The sequence below is a fragment of the Rhinolophus ferrumequinum genome, chromosome 9 (assembly GCF_004115265.2).
Source record: "Rhinolophus ferrumequinum isolate MPI-CBG mRhiFer1 chromosome 9, mRhiFer1_v1.p, whole genome shotgun sequence".
NCBI classification, from domain to species: Eukaryota; Metazoa; Chordata; class Mammalia; order Chiroptera; family Rhinolophidae; genus Rhinolophus; species Rhinolophus ferrumequinum.
The window spans coordinates 23108401-23125636 of NC_046292.1; the positions used below are offsets into that span (position 1 = coordinate 23108401).

The 17236-nt window shown below is 43.6% G+C and overlaps 1 protein-coding gene across 1 annotated transcript in view; it reads right to left on the reverse strand.

Annotated features, from left to right (window-relative positions):
- The window catches only part of CSMD2 (CUB and Sushi multiple domains 2), a 579918-nt gene that overhangs the window by 111658 nt on the left and 451024 nt on the right, over positions 1 to 17236 (reverse strand). The window contains exons 30-32 of the mRNA XM_033115124.1: positions 8479 to 8673; positions 7386 to 7502; positions 4464 to 4577 (exon numbers count right to left, since the gene is read on the reverse strand). Coding sequence (XP_032971015.1) covers positions 4464 to 4577; positions 7386 to 7502; positions 8479 to 8673 — 426 coding nt within the window. The remainder of the gene's footprint in view (positions 1 to 4463; positions 4578 to 7385; positions 7503 to 8478; positions 8674 to 17236) is intronic.

Sequence of the window (17236 nt, forward strand, 5' to 3'; positions counted from 1 at the left end):
AGAGAAGGGAACAGAGAATATATTCAAACAAATTGTTGATGAGAACTTCCCAAACTTGTGGACAGAACTGGATCCAAGAAGCAAATAGAACACCTAATTACCTCTTACCTCAACCCCAACAGGCCTTCTCCAAGACACATTGTATTGAAGCTGTCAAAAAACGACGACAAAGAAAGAATCCTCAAGGCAGCCAGGGAAAAGAAGACAGTAACCTACACAGGAAAGCCCATTAGATTATCTCAGATTTTTCAGCAGAAACTCTACAAGCCAGGAGGGAGTGGAAACAAATATTCAAACTATTGGAAGAAAGAAATTATGAGCCAAGAATAATATACCCAGCAAAGATATCCTTTAGATATGAAGGAGGAATAAAGACCTTTCCAGACATACAGAAGCTGAGGGAATTTTCTAGTACACGACCTGCACTACAAGAAACACTAAAGGAGGCTATTTTACCACCATCAACAGGGACAATTTGTGGCAACCAAAACATAAAAAGGGGGAGAGTAAAGGCCTGAACTGGAACATGGGAATGGAGAAAGTAAGCATGCTGAAGAAAATGGAATACTCCAAATATCAAACTTTCTTTTACATAAACTTAATGGTAACCACTCAAAAAAAAAAAATCCAGAACTGAAATATATACTGTAATTAAAGAAGAAACAGAGGGAAAAATCATAGAATACCACCACACAGAAATAATAGACAACAACAAAAAGGCAAAAACAATGGAGACACAGTCTTACAAGAAAATTAAAGACAGAATGATAGGAAATCCTCACATATCAATAATCACCCTAAATGTAAATGGACCGAACTCACCAATAAAAAGGCACAGAGTATCAGATTGGATCAAAAAACTAAACCCAACCGTAAATTGTTTCCAAGAGACACATCTCAGCTACAAGGACAAGCATAGACTCAAAGTGAAAGGGTGGAAATTGACACTCCAAGCAAATGGTATCCAGAGAAAATCAGGTGTAGCTATAATGATATCAGATGAAACAGATTTTAGGGTGAAAAAGGTAACAAGAGACAAAGATAGACATTTCATAATGGTAAAGGGCACTATACAACAAGAAGACTAACAGGACATGGAAACAACTAAAATGTCCTTTGATAGATGAATGGATAAAGAAGTCGTGGTATACATACACAATGGAATACAGTGGTATACATACACAATGGAATACAATATTCGGCAGTAAGAAAAGATGAAATAGGACCATTTGTGACAACACGGATGGATCTTGAGATTATAATGCTAAGTGAAATAAGTCAGACAGAAAAATCAGAGAACCATATGATTTCACTGATACGTGGTATATGAACCAAAAACAACAAAAGAACAAGACAAACAAATGAGAAACAAAAAATCATAGACATACACAATAATTTAGTGGTTACCAGAGGGTAAGAGGGGAGGGGATACTAGATGAGGAAAACGGGGATCAAATATATGGTGATGGAAGGAGAACTGACTCTGGGTGAAGAGCACAAAATGTGATTTATAGATGATGTAATACAGAATTGCACACCTGAAATCTATGTAACTTTACTAACAATTGTCACCCCAATAAATTTTAACTAAAAAAAAAAGAAAATAGTACATATCAAAATTTATGACTTGGTGGGGCGGCCAGATGGCTCAGTTGGTTAGAGCACGAGCTCTGAACTACAGGGTTGCCAGTTCAATTCCTGCATGGGATGGTGGGCTGCACCCCTTGCAACTAAAGATTGAAAATGGCAACTGGACTTGGAGCTGTGCTGTGTCCTTCACAACTAGATTGAAGGACAACGACTTGGAGCTGATGGGTCCTGGAGAAACACACTATTCCCCAATATTCTCCAATAAAATAAAAAAAAATTATGACTTGAAGTCAAATCTATGCTTAGAGGTGAATATATTTCGCTGTAAACATGCTCTTTATTACATAGAGATAATAACAAGCAAAGCTCTCAATTCAAGACGTTAGAACAGGAATAACAAACTAATCTGCAGAAAAAAGAGGGAGAGACATTATGAAATAAAGGCAGAGGTTAATTATAAAATACCAAACCCCACAGAAGAATTCATAAGTAGAAGCAATAAAAAACAAAATAAAACAAAACAAACAACACAAAACCTCTGGTCCGGCTGAGTAAAATGGGGGAACTACAGATATAGCATTCAGCATTGTAAAGGTAGGGGACCTAGCCACTGAAGAAAGGAGATTAAATATCACCATAGTATATTATATAAGCTGTGTTGTTAAATTTAAAATAATTACAAAATGAAATTTTTACTAAAATATGAATCATCAGCATTGATAATAAAGTAATATACCTGAATAGATAAATAACCTTGGAAGAAAGTATAGGAACAAAAACCACTGAAAAGGAAGACATAAAATAATAACACAAATTTGTCTGCAGATGATATTGCTTCTTGCCTAAAGGACCCAGGAGAATCAGCTGGCAGTGTTAGAATTGTTATGGAGAGTTCAGTGACTTTACAAAATGAATATACCCAAAATGCCAGTCTTCTAATATACTGGCAAAGACCAGTTAGAAAATATAACATGGGGAAATCCATACAGTAGCAACAAAAACAACAAAAATTGCCATGAAATATCTAGGAATAAAGTTAACAAAGTATTCATACGGCCTAAATGAAAAGTACAGCACCTTCTCAAAGGTTACAAACGACAAATAAATGGAGAGACACATCCTGTTCCTGAATGGGAAAAAAGAGTTACTATTATAAAGATGTGAGTCTCCCCCAATTAATCTATAAGTTTAATGGATTCCAATGAAAATTTCAATGCAATTTTTTTTTAACTTGACAACATATTTCTAAAATTTATTTGGAAGCAAAAGTAAGCAAGAAAAGCCAACAAAAAATTCAAAACAATATCTATAGGGAATTCTTACTGCATGTTTAAAATTATTATAATATTAAACATTATTGTAATGTTACAATAATTAAAGCTCTTTGATACTGATACAAAAACAAACAGACACTTAGAGGAAATGGATATAAAGTTTAGAAACATACCCTTAATTTCATAAAAATTTAAAATATATAAATTTGGCATTTTGAAAATTCTGTTAGGACAACTGATTAATTAAATTTGAAAGAATATGGTTATATTCCCTATATCAAATAATAAATGAAAATAAATTCCAAAGTTACTAAAGCAAAACAATGAAACTAAAAAGAACTGAAAGGAAACAGAAAGGAATATTTATTTCATAAAAGTAAAGGAGAAAACTATAGAAGAAAACATTGATAGATTTGCTATCATGGGAAATTTAGGTTTTCTAACATTAAAACACAACCTGAAGAAAATTAAATGGCAAATGACAAACTATAGAGGAAAGGTTTTTACAGCATATAATATAGACAAGAGATTTTTATAGATTATTATAAATATCTTATAATAATATGGAGCTCCACTAAATAAATAAGAAACTAAATGCTAACAGAAAAATTAGTGTTGGCTAATGCACAAGTACATTCACAAATTAAAAAATGCATGGGCCATAATTACATTACAAAAAGGTTAAACTAACTAGTAATAAAAAAAAGCAAATTAAAAAATGAGGTAACATTTTCACTTTTCAAATTGATAACCTTTTGTTTTTTTAATTACCTAAATTTTTGTGAGGATAAAACATGCCCTCTTATTCATTGTTGAGGAACAAAATGGCAAGAACTTTTTATAGGCATATGTGACAATCTGTATGAAAAGAAGTAAGGATCTCACATATCCTTACACTTCACAATTCTACTTCTAGATATTTAAGGTAATAGAGATGTGTGTAATGATATATATAATACACTGAATTAAATACTATTCATAAGGGTGAAAAATTAGAAACAATCTAAATGTTCAATAATAGAGAATTCATTACATAAATTTTAAACAACTATATGATAGACTATTTGCAGCATTTAAAATCCTATTATAGAATAAAAAAATGATAAAGAAACGCTCACAATGAACATTTCAATAAAAATATGTGTATTGCTCTGTTCAATAAAATATGTAAAAGATTAAGTCTAAGTAGATATAAAGAATGGAAGGAAATACACTCCATCTTTTCAGTGGTTGTTTCTGGGTGGTTTTTATTTTAATTCTCTCTATAATTATGTTTTTCTCGCCTCTAAGTGTTCTACAATGAAAATGCAGTATGTTTATAACTATAAAAACATGTTGGGGCTAAATGGAAAACAACAGGAAATGCTACACCCCTTGGGGGTGGTGTAGACACAGCTTGGGGTGAGAGTAATTTTTGAAGCCCCCTTCTAGGTATGGCTGATCAGGAGCTGACTGTTCGGTGGTAGAGACAGCACCAGTGCATGAAACGCAAAGCTGTGGGGTTCCACTTGTAGCCATGCTACAGGGCCTCTTTTCTGTCAGCTGGCCTGGGATACCCCAGCCCACCACCTTCCCCAATGCTGGCTGAGCCCGGGGTACCTGTGTGGGTGCCGGACAGGGAGCTGAGGAGACGCGAGAGCTGGCTGTGGCCATCGTGCACCTCCACCACGTCGTTGAGGGCTGTGTGGAAGAAGGCGAACTGTCCAAATACAACTGTGGAGGAGACATGGCGAGATCTCAGTGGGGAAGACTGGGCAGCTCTGTTAGGGGCAAGGACGGGAGGTTTGGGGGCCCCAGGCCAGGATGAGGGAAACCTCAGAGGTAGCTGTTGCTTCATGGGGCTGCTTGCTGAGCCTTTCTATTGGCCGATTGGCACACTGGCCAGACACCAGGCACAGGGACGAAGGGAGCTGGGAATATACGCTGGCGTTCTCCCACATAGGTCAAGGTAACATTGAGGACAGCACCCAGTGGTCAGGCTGGTGGTGATAGCACCGAGCTAATCTTATTCCTTTTCCAGATAGCAGCTGGAAAAGGACATGAAAGGGCTTTGGGTAACTTCTCCTATTTTCTATGTGATCTCAGAATCTTATATTTCCCCTTACTTTTTCTTCAAAGATCCAGCCATTGAGGCAGTCCCTGGATACAAGATCCCCCACAGTTAAGAATGAGGGTGGTGAGTAGCAGCCTGTATGCGAGGAAGGAGCAACTGTCTAGGTAAATATCTACCTCATTTTCTTCTGGCAAAGCTCAAAGGGAAGAGGTAAAATGACATTTATTATGCACCTACTATGTGCCAGTTACCATGCTTGCCGTGTATTCATCATCTTTGACCATGACTCTTCCAGATTTTATAAACAAAGAAACTGAAGCTCAGAGGATAAGAGAGTCCCCCAAGGCCATTCAGAAGCTCAAGGAAGGAAAAGCTGGTGGGCCTGGTCTTGAAGAACCCATCAGATAAGGTCTAAGGGCACTGCCATTTGAGGCTATTCAGGCCACCAGCTATGAATCAGATGGGATTTCCTCAGCTGTCCCCTCTGGGCCAGTCACTGCTGGAGGAGCTGGGGTCACTGACACTGCTGGGCCATGGTAGGCGCAGATCTCATTCAGCCATCTGCCAGACCCTGGTTCATCCTGCCTGTACTGGTCTACCAGTTGGCCAGGTGCTTCTGAGGGCAGACCTACTACTTTAAACTCTGATCATGTAGGACATTGAGTGTGTGTGTGTGTGTGTGTGTGTGTGTGTGTCTTACGTGTTGGGGCAGGAAGGGATTCAGGCCAGGGAGTTGACTGCCTGAGAAAAAAGGATTTGCAATGATGAGTATAGTAGTGAACGGAGTAAAACATTCTTAGGTCTCAAGTCAAGGTCAGAGGACGGGCACATTTCGGGACCCTGAAAATGGGTACTGAGTTAGGGGTGGTGGCAGGAGTATTTTCGTGCTCTCCCTTACAGAGGTGACAGGACAGCAAGGTTCCTGCTTTCACAGAGTGTGCGTTCTCGTGAGAAGACAGTCAAAAAGGAAAAAATAAAAACATTGAAGCGTATAGAGAAACAAAGTAATTTCAGATAGTTTTTAGATGCAATAGGAAAAAGCGATAAGGCGAGGCAGGCCACTCTAAAGAGGGGATCAAAGAAAGACCTATGAGCAGAGGATGTTAGAGCTGAGACCTGCGCTGGGGGACAAGCATTCCTGACTGAGAGGAAAAACCTGCCCGTATTCCCCAGGCTTCGTATCGCTGTCAAAGAGAAGATGCTTGGGACAGATCACCACCCTTCCTAGAACCCGCTCTCCATACACAGGGTTCAGGTCAGTGAAACTGAGCAGCCTTGGGGTTGGCTGCTTGCAAAGGCATGAGCTTTTTATTACTGGAGAAATTCAAGCACAAACTGCATGCCCTCTTATCAAGGATTCTGCCCTGGATGGCAGATTGGATTGGACAGCCTTTCAGGACTTTAACTGTAATTCCGCAGGTCCACAGCTCCTGCCACGTAAGTATGTTGGGGAGTGTGTGCAATGCACGAGTGTGCAGGGAGAGGCTGCGGCCAGAGTGGCACGCTGGCTGCAGCTGTGGGGGAAGATGAGACTGGGAGCTCACAGAGGGAAGGGGACATGTCTCTCATCTCTGCAGCTCTAGTGTCCAGCAGAGTGCATGGTCCCTAACAGATGCGTAATAAATGTTTGGGGAATGATATCAGGCCTTGCCCGGTGCTCACTCCATTCTATCTCTTGGGAGGAAGCAGCCAGCTCTCTGCACGCTGCCCCGTCCCTCTCCTATGTGGTCAGGATACATCCGTGCCCTTTGCCCCATCTAACACCAACAGTGTTTACAAACAGTTCTTACTGTCCTATAAAGAGGAGATCCAGGGAGAAAGCAGCCAGGCTGGTTACCTGATTGCCCCGGTACAACTGGCCTGTGCCCCTCAGAAACTTCCTGAATCCTCCAGAGCTGGCAAGACTCTTGACTGTCCCCACTGCCAACCAGGTGATAAGCCCAGCTTCTTTTGACCTTGGATTCCTGGAATCTGGAGGTTTCTCTGTCTCCCCAGGGCATGGGCCTGCTCCTCACTGTTTTCTTGCTCGTCCTACTTGTAGCTGCAGGTCTCAGATGGGATGGCGAATGATGTGGCTCCCAGCTCCCTCATCTGTACTTGCAAACCCAGCTCCATCCCACTCCTAACTTCTACCTGTGCCTTGGCCATCACCCCTGGATCTACAGACCTCTATTCAGTCTTGGGCTGCACCGGATAGCCCAGTGCCCCCTGCCTCTCCTCAGGCCTGGCTAGTTCATCACTAACCCCATCCTCTTGGTCCTGGCCAGCGTGTGCCCTTCCTCCCTCATGTGTCAGGAGTGTATCCTGTAGCCCGCTGCATGGCACCTCACTCAGTTGTCCTGTCTGTGAGACTATTCTGCCCATGCCCACAATGGGAGTGGATAGCACTGGGAGTAGGACTGGGACACAATTGGCCTGAGGGCTTGGAAGGAATCAGAAAACAAATAAACACACACAAAAACCCATACCATAGTCCTTGGGCACGGTGACAAAATACAGGCAGATCTGTCCACTGGTGTAGTTCTGGGGGTAGTTGGGAGACAAGACCACTCCATCTGAACCCACATATTGTCCCCCACAGGGGGCTGAAAGACAAATCAGATAGAGGGCCAGGTAACCATGTGGGCCTCTCATCAGCTGTCCATCTTCCATTCTTCTCACCCCCAGTCCGAGCTTTTGGCCCTGGTAGGGCTGCCATGAGGTGCACAGTCACTAATGAGGACCGGGGTTCTGAGGACACTGCCCTACCCTGCCCAAGGACATCCATCCCTGGCATGGCATGTGGCCGGAAACCCACCCTCGTGCTATCAAGGACCCTCCTGGGCACAGGTCAGTCCCTGCCTTCTAACTGGCATTGGTCCCTGGCGGCATAGGCTTGAGGAGCATTTTAGGAACCTTGTCTGCTTATAAGTAGAACCAGAACCCATCTGCTGCCCCCATGGCTGATGTCTGCACCTGGGTAGGTAGTGTCTGCACAGACACTGAATACAGAGCTGAAGCTTCTCCAGAGTAGCCCTTGGGCGAGGCCAGCCCATGAAATCAGCCACGTTCTGTTCCCACTCATGGTGCTCAAGTCCACAAGGGGTGGACTTCAGAGCAAGCCTCTTTCACCTGGGCAAAGGGGCCTCCTCGTTATTCTACTTAGGTGGCCACCATGCTCTTGAAGTTCTGACACTCCATCCTATCCACTCGTCAGGATTCCACGGCTAACCCAGACCCCCGGGTCAGCCCACCCCATGAACCTTAGTTTACACAGCTGGCCTCTCAGTGATTTTCCCTAGGCCCAGGAACAAGCCGGGTCACCTTTAACTCCCTTCTCCCTGGTATGAGCTGCTGGCATGTCTGGGGGCCACTGCTGAGGACATCTATCTAAGTGTGGGTGGGGACACCACATGACATGAGAGAGATGACATATTGAAAGGGACTAGTGCACCTGGTGAATTATCAGCCCCTCCCAGTCACAGGGAACCCAACGAGCTTGTCCCACCTCCCCTTCCCCGAGCCCACAGCCCCTTCCCTGCTGGCACACGCTCACTCCCTCGCCACCCCCGCCTCCACCACCTGTGCACACTGGCCGGGGATTGTTCCACACGGGCTTCCCATCAGGTCCCAGGATGCAGCTCAGGGTGGAGGAGCCCTCAACCTCATAGCCCGCATGGCAGTAGTAGGTGATGGAGGAGCCCAGCTTCAGGTCGGACCCCACTCGTGTGCCGTTCTTGATAGAACCAGGATCGAAACATGACTCTCGTGGGTTTTCTAGAAGAAAAACAAACACATACACACACACAAAGGACTCATTAGTGACCTAATTCTCTGGTGCAGCACCCGTAAGGAGACCCTGACTCTGGCCACAGAGTACATGGGGATACGACATTGCTGGTCCTATTCCTTTCGGGTCTGGAAACTTCTCTAACTTTGGTTAGAAATCTACGCCTAAAAATCTCCTTGGAGAGTGAAGTTTCTCCTCTTCTCCCCACATTCTTGCCTTCACCCACAAAGGAGGGAGTCACAGCTAAACCTTTGAGGTCCTTTCTTATCCCTTGACTCAATCTCCCAGGGGAGGCACGTGCTGCTCTGACTGGCGGGAGTGGGTGCTCGGATCGTATCTTAGTCGTGGACAGAATCGTTGTGGTGAAGGCCTGTGCTGAGGCACAGCCCATCCCTTTGCTCAGGTTTTTTTTTGTTTGTTTTTTTTTTTTTTTTTTTTAGTTTCAGGTGTACAAAACAATGTAATAGTTAAACATTTCAACCCTCACAAAGTGATAACTCCCCTCCCCCAATCTATTGCCCCTCTGGCATCGTATATATTTATTACAATTCCATTGACTCTATTCCCTATGCTATACTCCATATCCCGTGACCATATATATATATATATATATATATATATATATAAAAAATTATAATTGACATTCAATGTTATTCAGCTTCAGCTTCAGATGCACAGTGCAGTGGTCAGGCATCTACACCGTCCATGAAGCTCATCTTTGACCTCCCACACCCAGCACAGCAGGCCTCCTCAGCTTCCTAACTTCCTGTGGGAAGCAGGGCCAGCTTTGGGAGACTGCTTTCTTTTCTTCTCTTTTGCCTACAAGTGTGCTGCTGGCTGGACAGGTGGCGCTGGCATCAGCTTTGCAGGCTGTCATATCCATACCTTGCAGGCACTTCTTAGTGCCTGGGGACCAATACATAGATTTAGGAAGAAAGTAGAAACCCCACTTCAACCTCTGTGACAAGGCCAGTTCTCCAATACAGTTTTCCAGGGCTCTGCATTGGGGTATTGGGTGCTTGCTGGTTCCTTAAAACAGCAGTGTTTTTTCATCTGGCTACTGTGTGTATGTCTTCCCGATGGGCATAATACCATGGTGCACCTAACAGGCATCCACTCTGTCCCTCTGCACTGGACAAGAGTGAACTTTATGTGGCCTAAGCGAGTGAGAGGACTAGTTGGGGACTTGAATCCCTGGAGAAAGGCACTGTACAGCGTCCCTCCCCACACAGCGCCCCTCCCCGCACAGCGCCCCTCCCCGCACAGCGCCCCTCCCCACACAGCGTCCCTCCCCATCAGCTGGGAATCCTTAGCTCTTAGGAGCCAACGTCTACTAACATCCACTGCTGCCTTTCCTCATCCTCCTTGTTTCAGGACCAATGACGGTCAGGAGGCCTGTCCTCAGGGCCAGTCAGTATCAGGGAGAAGTAGCTGAGTATCAGGTTTCCATCAGAGCCCTGGAGCCTACACTACAGAGAGGTCTAGAGATGGGGGCTCACAAAGAGGTGACAACCTGGCAGAAGGACTCAGAAACTCAAACAGCAAATTTAAGGAGGAAAGAACCAGAATAGAAGGGGTCAGAGTTCAGAGATGAATGGCTCAGGAGGAAATTTGCTGATGGCTGTCACCGTCCTCTGGGTGCCTTTCAAGCTACCCATACAAGAGGCAGCCATGGTTCGAGAGTGTCGTTCAGCTGCCAATCAGCCTGCTGACTCATGGGATGGGGCTCTGAGAGTCTAGGATCCTGCCGAGTCTATTCACTCTTGCACTGAGCCTGCTCTTTGTGCTCATATCAAGGGGTGGAGCAGCCCCAGATATACGACTAAATTTAAACTCAAGTAGAACCCAGAGAATGGTCCCTCACCTAGTAGAGGGCTCCTCAGTGGTTTCCTTCTGTGCCCTGTGATGTGTCCACTTGACCCCCCACATGCAATGTGTCCCCCCCTAAACTTAGTATCACAGACATACAGCAAACTGTCGTGAGGTCTTGCATTTCATCTGCCCTTTTTATAAATTCCAAGTGGGTCAAATCTTACTTGAAGTTCAGATAAATTAAGTAACTTAGAACCAAATTCACATAGCTTCTTAGAGGCAAAAGCAGCTGTGGCACCCAATATCCATCCCCCCCCCCCCGCCCCATCCTTACATAACAGAACCCAGATTTCATGCAGAGTATCAGGGCACCAGCTAAAACCGACATCTTCCAGCCTTCTGGACAGCCAGATCTGGCCAAAGAGATGTAAACACGGTCAGGTCAGATACTAGCCTCCTGTCTCACTAGGAGTAAAAGCTAAAATCTTTACCTGCCTACAAGGCCCTGCACGTTCTGCTTCCGATCCTCCCCTCCGAGACCTCAACTCCTACTGCTCCTTTGCTAACTTTGCTCCAACCACACTGGTCTGTGTGCACAGAACGTCCCCCATCTGCACAGCTCCTTCTCTCACTTCAATGAGGACTCAACTCAATGTCTCTTTCTCAGTGACACTTCCCTAACCAGCTATTTAAAATTCAATATTCCTCTTCCCAACACTCCCCATCACGCTTCTCTGCTTTTTTTCTCTGCCTGGGTTCAATACCATCTCATGTGTTATATATTGACCTTAGTTTTTCTCTCTCTCTTCACTAGAATGTAGGTTCCACGTGGACATCTTTCCAGTTTTGTTCACTGCTCTTGTCCAGTGCCTGGCACACGGTAGGCACTCAATAAATATTGATTTAATGGATAATTGTGGGATTTCTAAAAAGGCTGCATAAGGGAAGGTGACTCAGTGGAGAGAATGCTCTTTGGCCCATCCTTTTTTCCTTCCTTCCTCCTTCCTGCAGCCTGGAGCTCAGACATCACGGCAGGAACTCCAGTCACCAGCTTGGATCCTGAGACAATCCTGAGGGTGGGAGCTATGTATTAACATGGTAGCACAGAAAGATCCAAGGGAGCCTAGGTGGAGCCAACTCATCAGCCTTGGATGATAGTCTCCGGATTTCTTTTATAGGAAGGAGAATAAACTTCGACCTCATAAAAGCAACTGTGCTTTTAGGTAGCTGCTGAATTGGCACTGGACCCCAGCTAGACATGACTGCCGCAGAACTGTGTCCTATGTCAGAAAACCCTTTCCTCCCTTCTCTCTCTGGCAAATTCCTACACTGTTCAATGCCACCCTCTCTCGAGCAAGTTTCCTGAATTTCACCTGTGGCAAAATTCTGTTTTTCTTTCCTTGATTATAGCATGTCTGACATTATCTTGGTAGTGTAGGTAAGTGTACTTCTTTCCAGTGAGTTCTGAACTCTTAGAGGACAGAAACCATCACCTGCCCTTCTCATAATCCAGGCAACTAGCACAGAAGTTGGCACTAGGGCTGGTTCTATTTGGTACATAATATGGCGTAATAAATGGACGCTGACCTGATTGGCTGAACACCTCAGGGCTTGAAAAACCGACAACCACATCAATAATTCCAACTACACACTCTATTCTATAGGTAGTCACATGTCTCAGCAAGAAGATGGCACCATTCCCACATTATCACATTAATGATAATGATGATGATGATAGCCTCTGACACAGGAATATCACTTCATAATTTTCAAAGCACTTTCCAATCTGTTATCTCATTTGTGTATCACAATGGCCTCTGGAGCAGCAGGGCCAGGTATACTCCTGTTCAGCTTATTAATGAGGAATGCGGTGATCAGAGAGGCTAAATAAGTATTCCAAGCCATTCAGCTGTTAAGCAGTAGAGACCAAAATCAGGTCTTCAGCCTGCCAAACCAGAACTCAGCTGTGAATGATGAAATTAAATGACTAAAACATCATGATGATAATAATAAATCAACCCGAAGCCCTCCAAAATGGAAAAATTAAAAGAACCAGCTTCTTTTTGTCCTAATAGATGAGGGCCATTTCCACACATTGTAACAACAAAAAACTGAAAACAACAACCCAAACTAGTCAACCAGTAAAGAACTGGTTAAAAAGGTTGAATTAGAGCCATCCACTGAAATATAAGCCTTTAAAAAGAATAGTGGAAGTATTTGAATACTGATATGGAAAGATGTCCAAGGTCTATATTATTATTGGGCAAAAAAAAAAAAAAAAAAAAAACAACCAAAGCAAAGCAAAACAAAACAAAACAAAACAAACCCACCCATATTACAGATTAGTACAAATGTTGTGATCCCATTCATATAGAACAGGGATCGGCAAACTACGGTTCACAAGCTCGTAGCCTGCTTTAGTAAATATAGTTTTATTAGCACACAGATACACCCATTTGTTTACATACTGTGTACAACTGTTTTAGCCTTACAAGAGCAGAGTTGAGCAGATGCAACAGAGGCATCTGGTGGGCTAAGCCTAAAATATTTACTATCTGGCGTTTTACAGAAAAAGTTTGCCAACCCCTGGTCTAGAATTTACTTTATATTCATGTAAAGTATCTGGAATGAGATAACAAACCATTATTAATGGTACTCAGATGATGGTAGTAAGAGAGGATGTTAAGTTTTTAGAGTACCTCTTACATGCTTCTGTATTATTTGAATTTTATTATTGTAATTTTTTGGGGGGTGCCACAAACTGCACCCATATAAGACAGTGAATCGACAAATGCGCCACGGACTGGCAGTTCCCCCATCTCTTTCCCTCTCCTCAGGCTGCCCTGTCCCCCGAGACACAACGTTATTTAAATTAGGCCAATTAATAACCCTACATTAACCGTACAACCTCTAAGTGTTTAAGTGAAAGGAAGAGTCAATCAATGCAGCAAAACTTCATTGTTGTCTTATCTGAAAAAATTGCCACAGCCACCCCAACCTTCAGCCGCCACCACCCCGATCAGTCAGCATCGAGGCAAGACCCTACACTAGCAGAAAGATTATGATTCAACTGAAGGCTCAGATGACGGTTAGCATTTTTAGCAATAAAGTATTTTTAAAGTATGTACCTTGTTATTTTAGACACAATACTATTATTGCACACAGTATAGTGTAAATATAACTTTTTATGCACTAGGAAACAAAAAGAATTGTGACTTGCTTTATTGTGACCTTCACTTTATTGCGGTGGTCTGGAACCAAACTCACAGTACCTCTGAGGTGTGCCTGCATTCAACACTCATGCACACATGCATGCAAAACATCATAATCATACTTTATAATTTTCAATAATCAGAAAGGAAAATGTACTACTGGCCTAGCCCGATGAAGAGGGGGTACAAACCGTTCTCCCTTTCAAACGAGGGCAGAGCCAATGAAACAGCCATTACACAGGTAAAAAGGCAATGGGATGAAAGAAGGTGGATCACTGCACCAAGTACCTAATGGCATCGGGCACTCTACTAGGCGCGGTGCCCATTTACCAACTCTCACAACCACTCTTTCACAAAGTACCACTGTCCCTCTTGGAAAGATTAGGAGATGATGCTCAGAGAAGTTAAGCAACTTGTTTAACGCCTTACAATTAATAAGTGATGGAGGCCACCATCTTTAATTTAATCTTTAATTTAATTAATATCTTTAATTTAATAAAGATATTAAGCATAGGGGAATATCACTGAGGGCATGGGATCTGGTAGCAGAGCAGACCCATTCCAGGAATCTAGGAATCCTGGGATAGGGAAAAGGAGACCATAGGGTAAGGCAGGGGTCTTTGGGTCTCAGTAAATGGGTTATCTGACCAGAGACTGGGAGACATTCCGTGTTTCCCTGAAAATAAGACCCAGCTGGACCATCAGCTCTAATGCATCTTTTGGAGCAAAAATTAATATGAGACCCGGTCTTATTTTAATATAAGACCGGCATAGTATAGTATAATATAATATAATATACGATATGATATGATATGATATAACAATATAATACCCGGTCTATAATACCTGGTCTTACATATAAGACCAGGTCTTTATTAATGTTTGCTCCAAAAGATGCATTAGAGCTGATGGTCCGGCTCAGTCTAATTTTCGGGGAAACACGGTAGTAGAGGGGTGACTAATATTAGGGGGCGTGCAATCTAAGGACAGAAGATAGCTCCTCCCTAAACAGCCACACTTATCACGGCGCTGGTGCCACGGATCCTATCAAGGGATAGAGGGTGCACAGTGGGCTAGGCCTCACCTCTCCCCTCTCCCCAGTAATTGGCCTGGTTCAGCCGCTTGGCTGGCAGCTGGGTAGGCCTTATTTCCTGGGGCTGTGTTTGGGACCTGAAGATCCTTCTCGATATGGTCTTGCGCCAACACTGGGAAGTGGGAAGTGCTTCTTTGGGAACGAGGACCCAGAGGTGTGGCTCTAGCCCATGGATTCAGTGGAGAAGCCCCTATGGGAGAGGTGGCGACAGCCAGGTTACCATGAACAAGGTGATTGGGGAGGAAGCTGAAAGTGTTTCTACCCAGTAACTTACTATATCCAGGGATGGGGAAATGAAGTCATCTTGAAAGGAGGCTGAAAGGGGTGCCATTGGGGTGAAATTCTGGAACCTCCACCAAGGGGAAGACTTTGGTGGGGTAAGTGAGGAGTTGCTCTGGTGGTTGCTAAGGCGTGGCTGGGATTAAAGGACATTTGAGGTGGCTCTACGTGCCATATTTGTGTGACTTTTCCAGACTGTGCTCAGCCACATGGGTGTGGGTGTAACGAAGGGTGCAGTTTTGCACAATTTACCCAACAGAAGGATCACAGGGCAGAAAAACTAAGGGTCCTGATGAGTGTGTGATTAGAGAGACGAATAATAAGAAAAATGACGGTGGTGATGATATGGCCGTGGGGATGGCAGTGGGCAGAGCAAGGGGTTCCCATGCCAGGTCTAAGTTGTGCCTTCTGTTAGAATTCCACCGCGTCTGACAGTGTTCTGTTACCAGCCTGTGGAGAAGGGTTTGAATACAGAAGCCTGATCACATGGCAGGGATCTGGAGGAAGAGACGATAACAAAATATCCATTTCCTAACGCAGCCCCACAAGGAAAGAAGACTACAAGCAAAACATTCTCTAATCTGTGCACCAACTATCTTCTAGAACTGTTTATCTGACAAATAGCAGACAAGCGATAGTTGTGAGGATTTCAGTGAGTCAATGGATGTTCAGTTGCTTAAGACAGTGCCAGCACTTGGTAGACGCTAAGTTAGCTATTATTAAGATGGATATTATTTGTGATCTCATGTGAGATATTCCCAGGAGCTGCCAAAAATATTTAATTAAAGGGCACTTTAAAAGGCTGCTGAGGTCCTACATTATGCAAATGGGGACATGAGCCAGAAACTTTTTAATTTTAACTGGTAATGTGACTCCATTTGTACCCACAGGCTGACGAGGCAGCGGTGAACTTGGGTTACAGCAACAATAACAAAATCGATCAACTCTAGAGTATCTCTAGAGTGTTCAGTACACACTGAATATTATATTCATACATATACTATGAGTGCACATACTAGTTTTTAATACATAATATGTATGTATATAATATCTTTTAATTTGAACCTTCTGCAATGTAATTATTTTCTCCACCATTTTCTGGCTGGAGGAATGGGATCCAAGAGATAATAACTTGCCAAGCTCACAAATCAAGCAAGAAATGGAGCTAGGATTTGGATAATGGTATCTGGGATAATTAGGGAAGAAGAAAAGGTCAAAAAGAATATCAGTGCTTGAGAAGGGGAGTACTTGAGCCTGGAACTACTTTTATGACTAAGACTACTTCTGTTGGAACGTTATGGAAGCTTGCTATGTGCCAGGCACTCTACCAACAGCTTTGATGCATGTATTCATTGATCTTTATATTTCTGTGAGGTAGGAATTATTCTACCATCATTTAATAGATGGGGAAAATGGAGTTTTCAAGAGGTTAAATTAACTTGCCCACATCCACACAACTGCTAAGTGGTAAACACAAGCCCTGAACCCAGTTCATCTCAGTCTTGATCAGGCAGGGACGTGGGCCTGTTTTTGTTAAGTAGACGTTTACTGGAACACAGTCATGCCTGCTCCTTTGTATTTTGTCTTTGGCTGCTTTAGTGCTACGATGGCAGAGCTGAGTGGTGGTGAGAGACACGATGTGACTCACAGCCTAAGATATTTACTATTTGGTCTTTTCAGAAACAATTTACTGACCCTTGGTTTTGAGCCCTACACGAGTCAACTCGTTGTGATTAATCCAAAAGGGCAGTAAAGTGAGAATTAAAGAAGGCGAGAGCGGGAGGGATGAGAAAATATAATCAGTACGTATCAGAAAGTGTCCTTGGGACAGAGGCCCAGCACTGGGACCCCGGAGTTGGATGGGCTGTCCACATGGGTGCTGAAGTGATCCAGGAGGATGGGAGGCTTTGGGGTACAGAGGAAGACTGAGCCTCATATTGGAACCCTCAAATTACAGCAGAGTGAACAGGAAGATGTCAGTGGATATCGTGTTTCCCCGAAAATAAGACCGGGTCTTATATTAATTTTTGCTCCAAAAGATGCATTAGGGCTTATGTTCAGGGGACGTCATCCTGAAAAATCATGCTAGGGCTTATTTTCTGGTTAGGTCTTCTTTTCAGGGAAACACAGTATGTATGGGCTGAGGTTATGGGA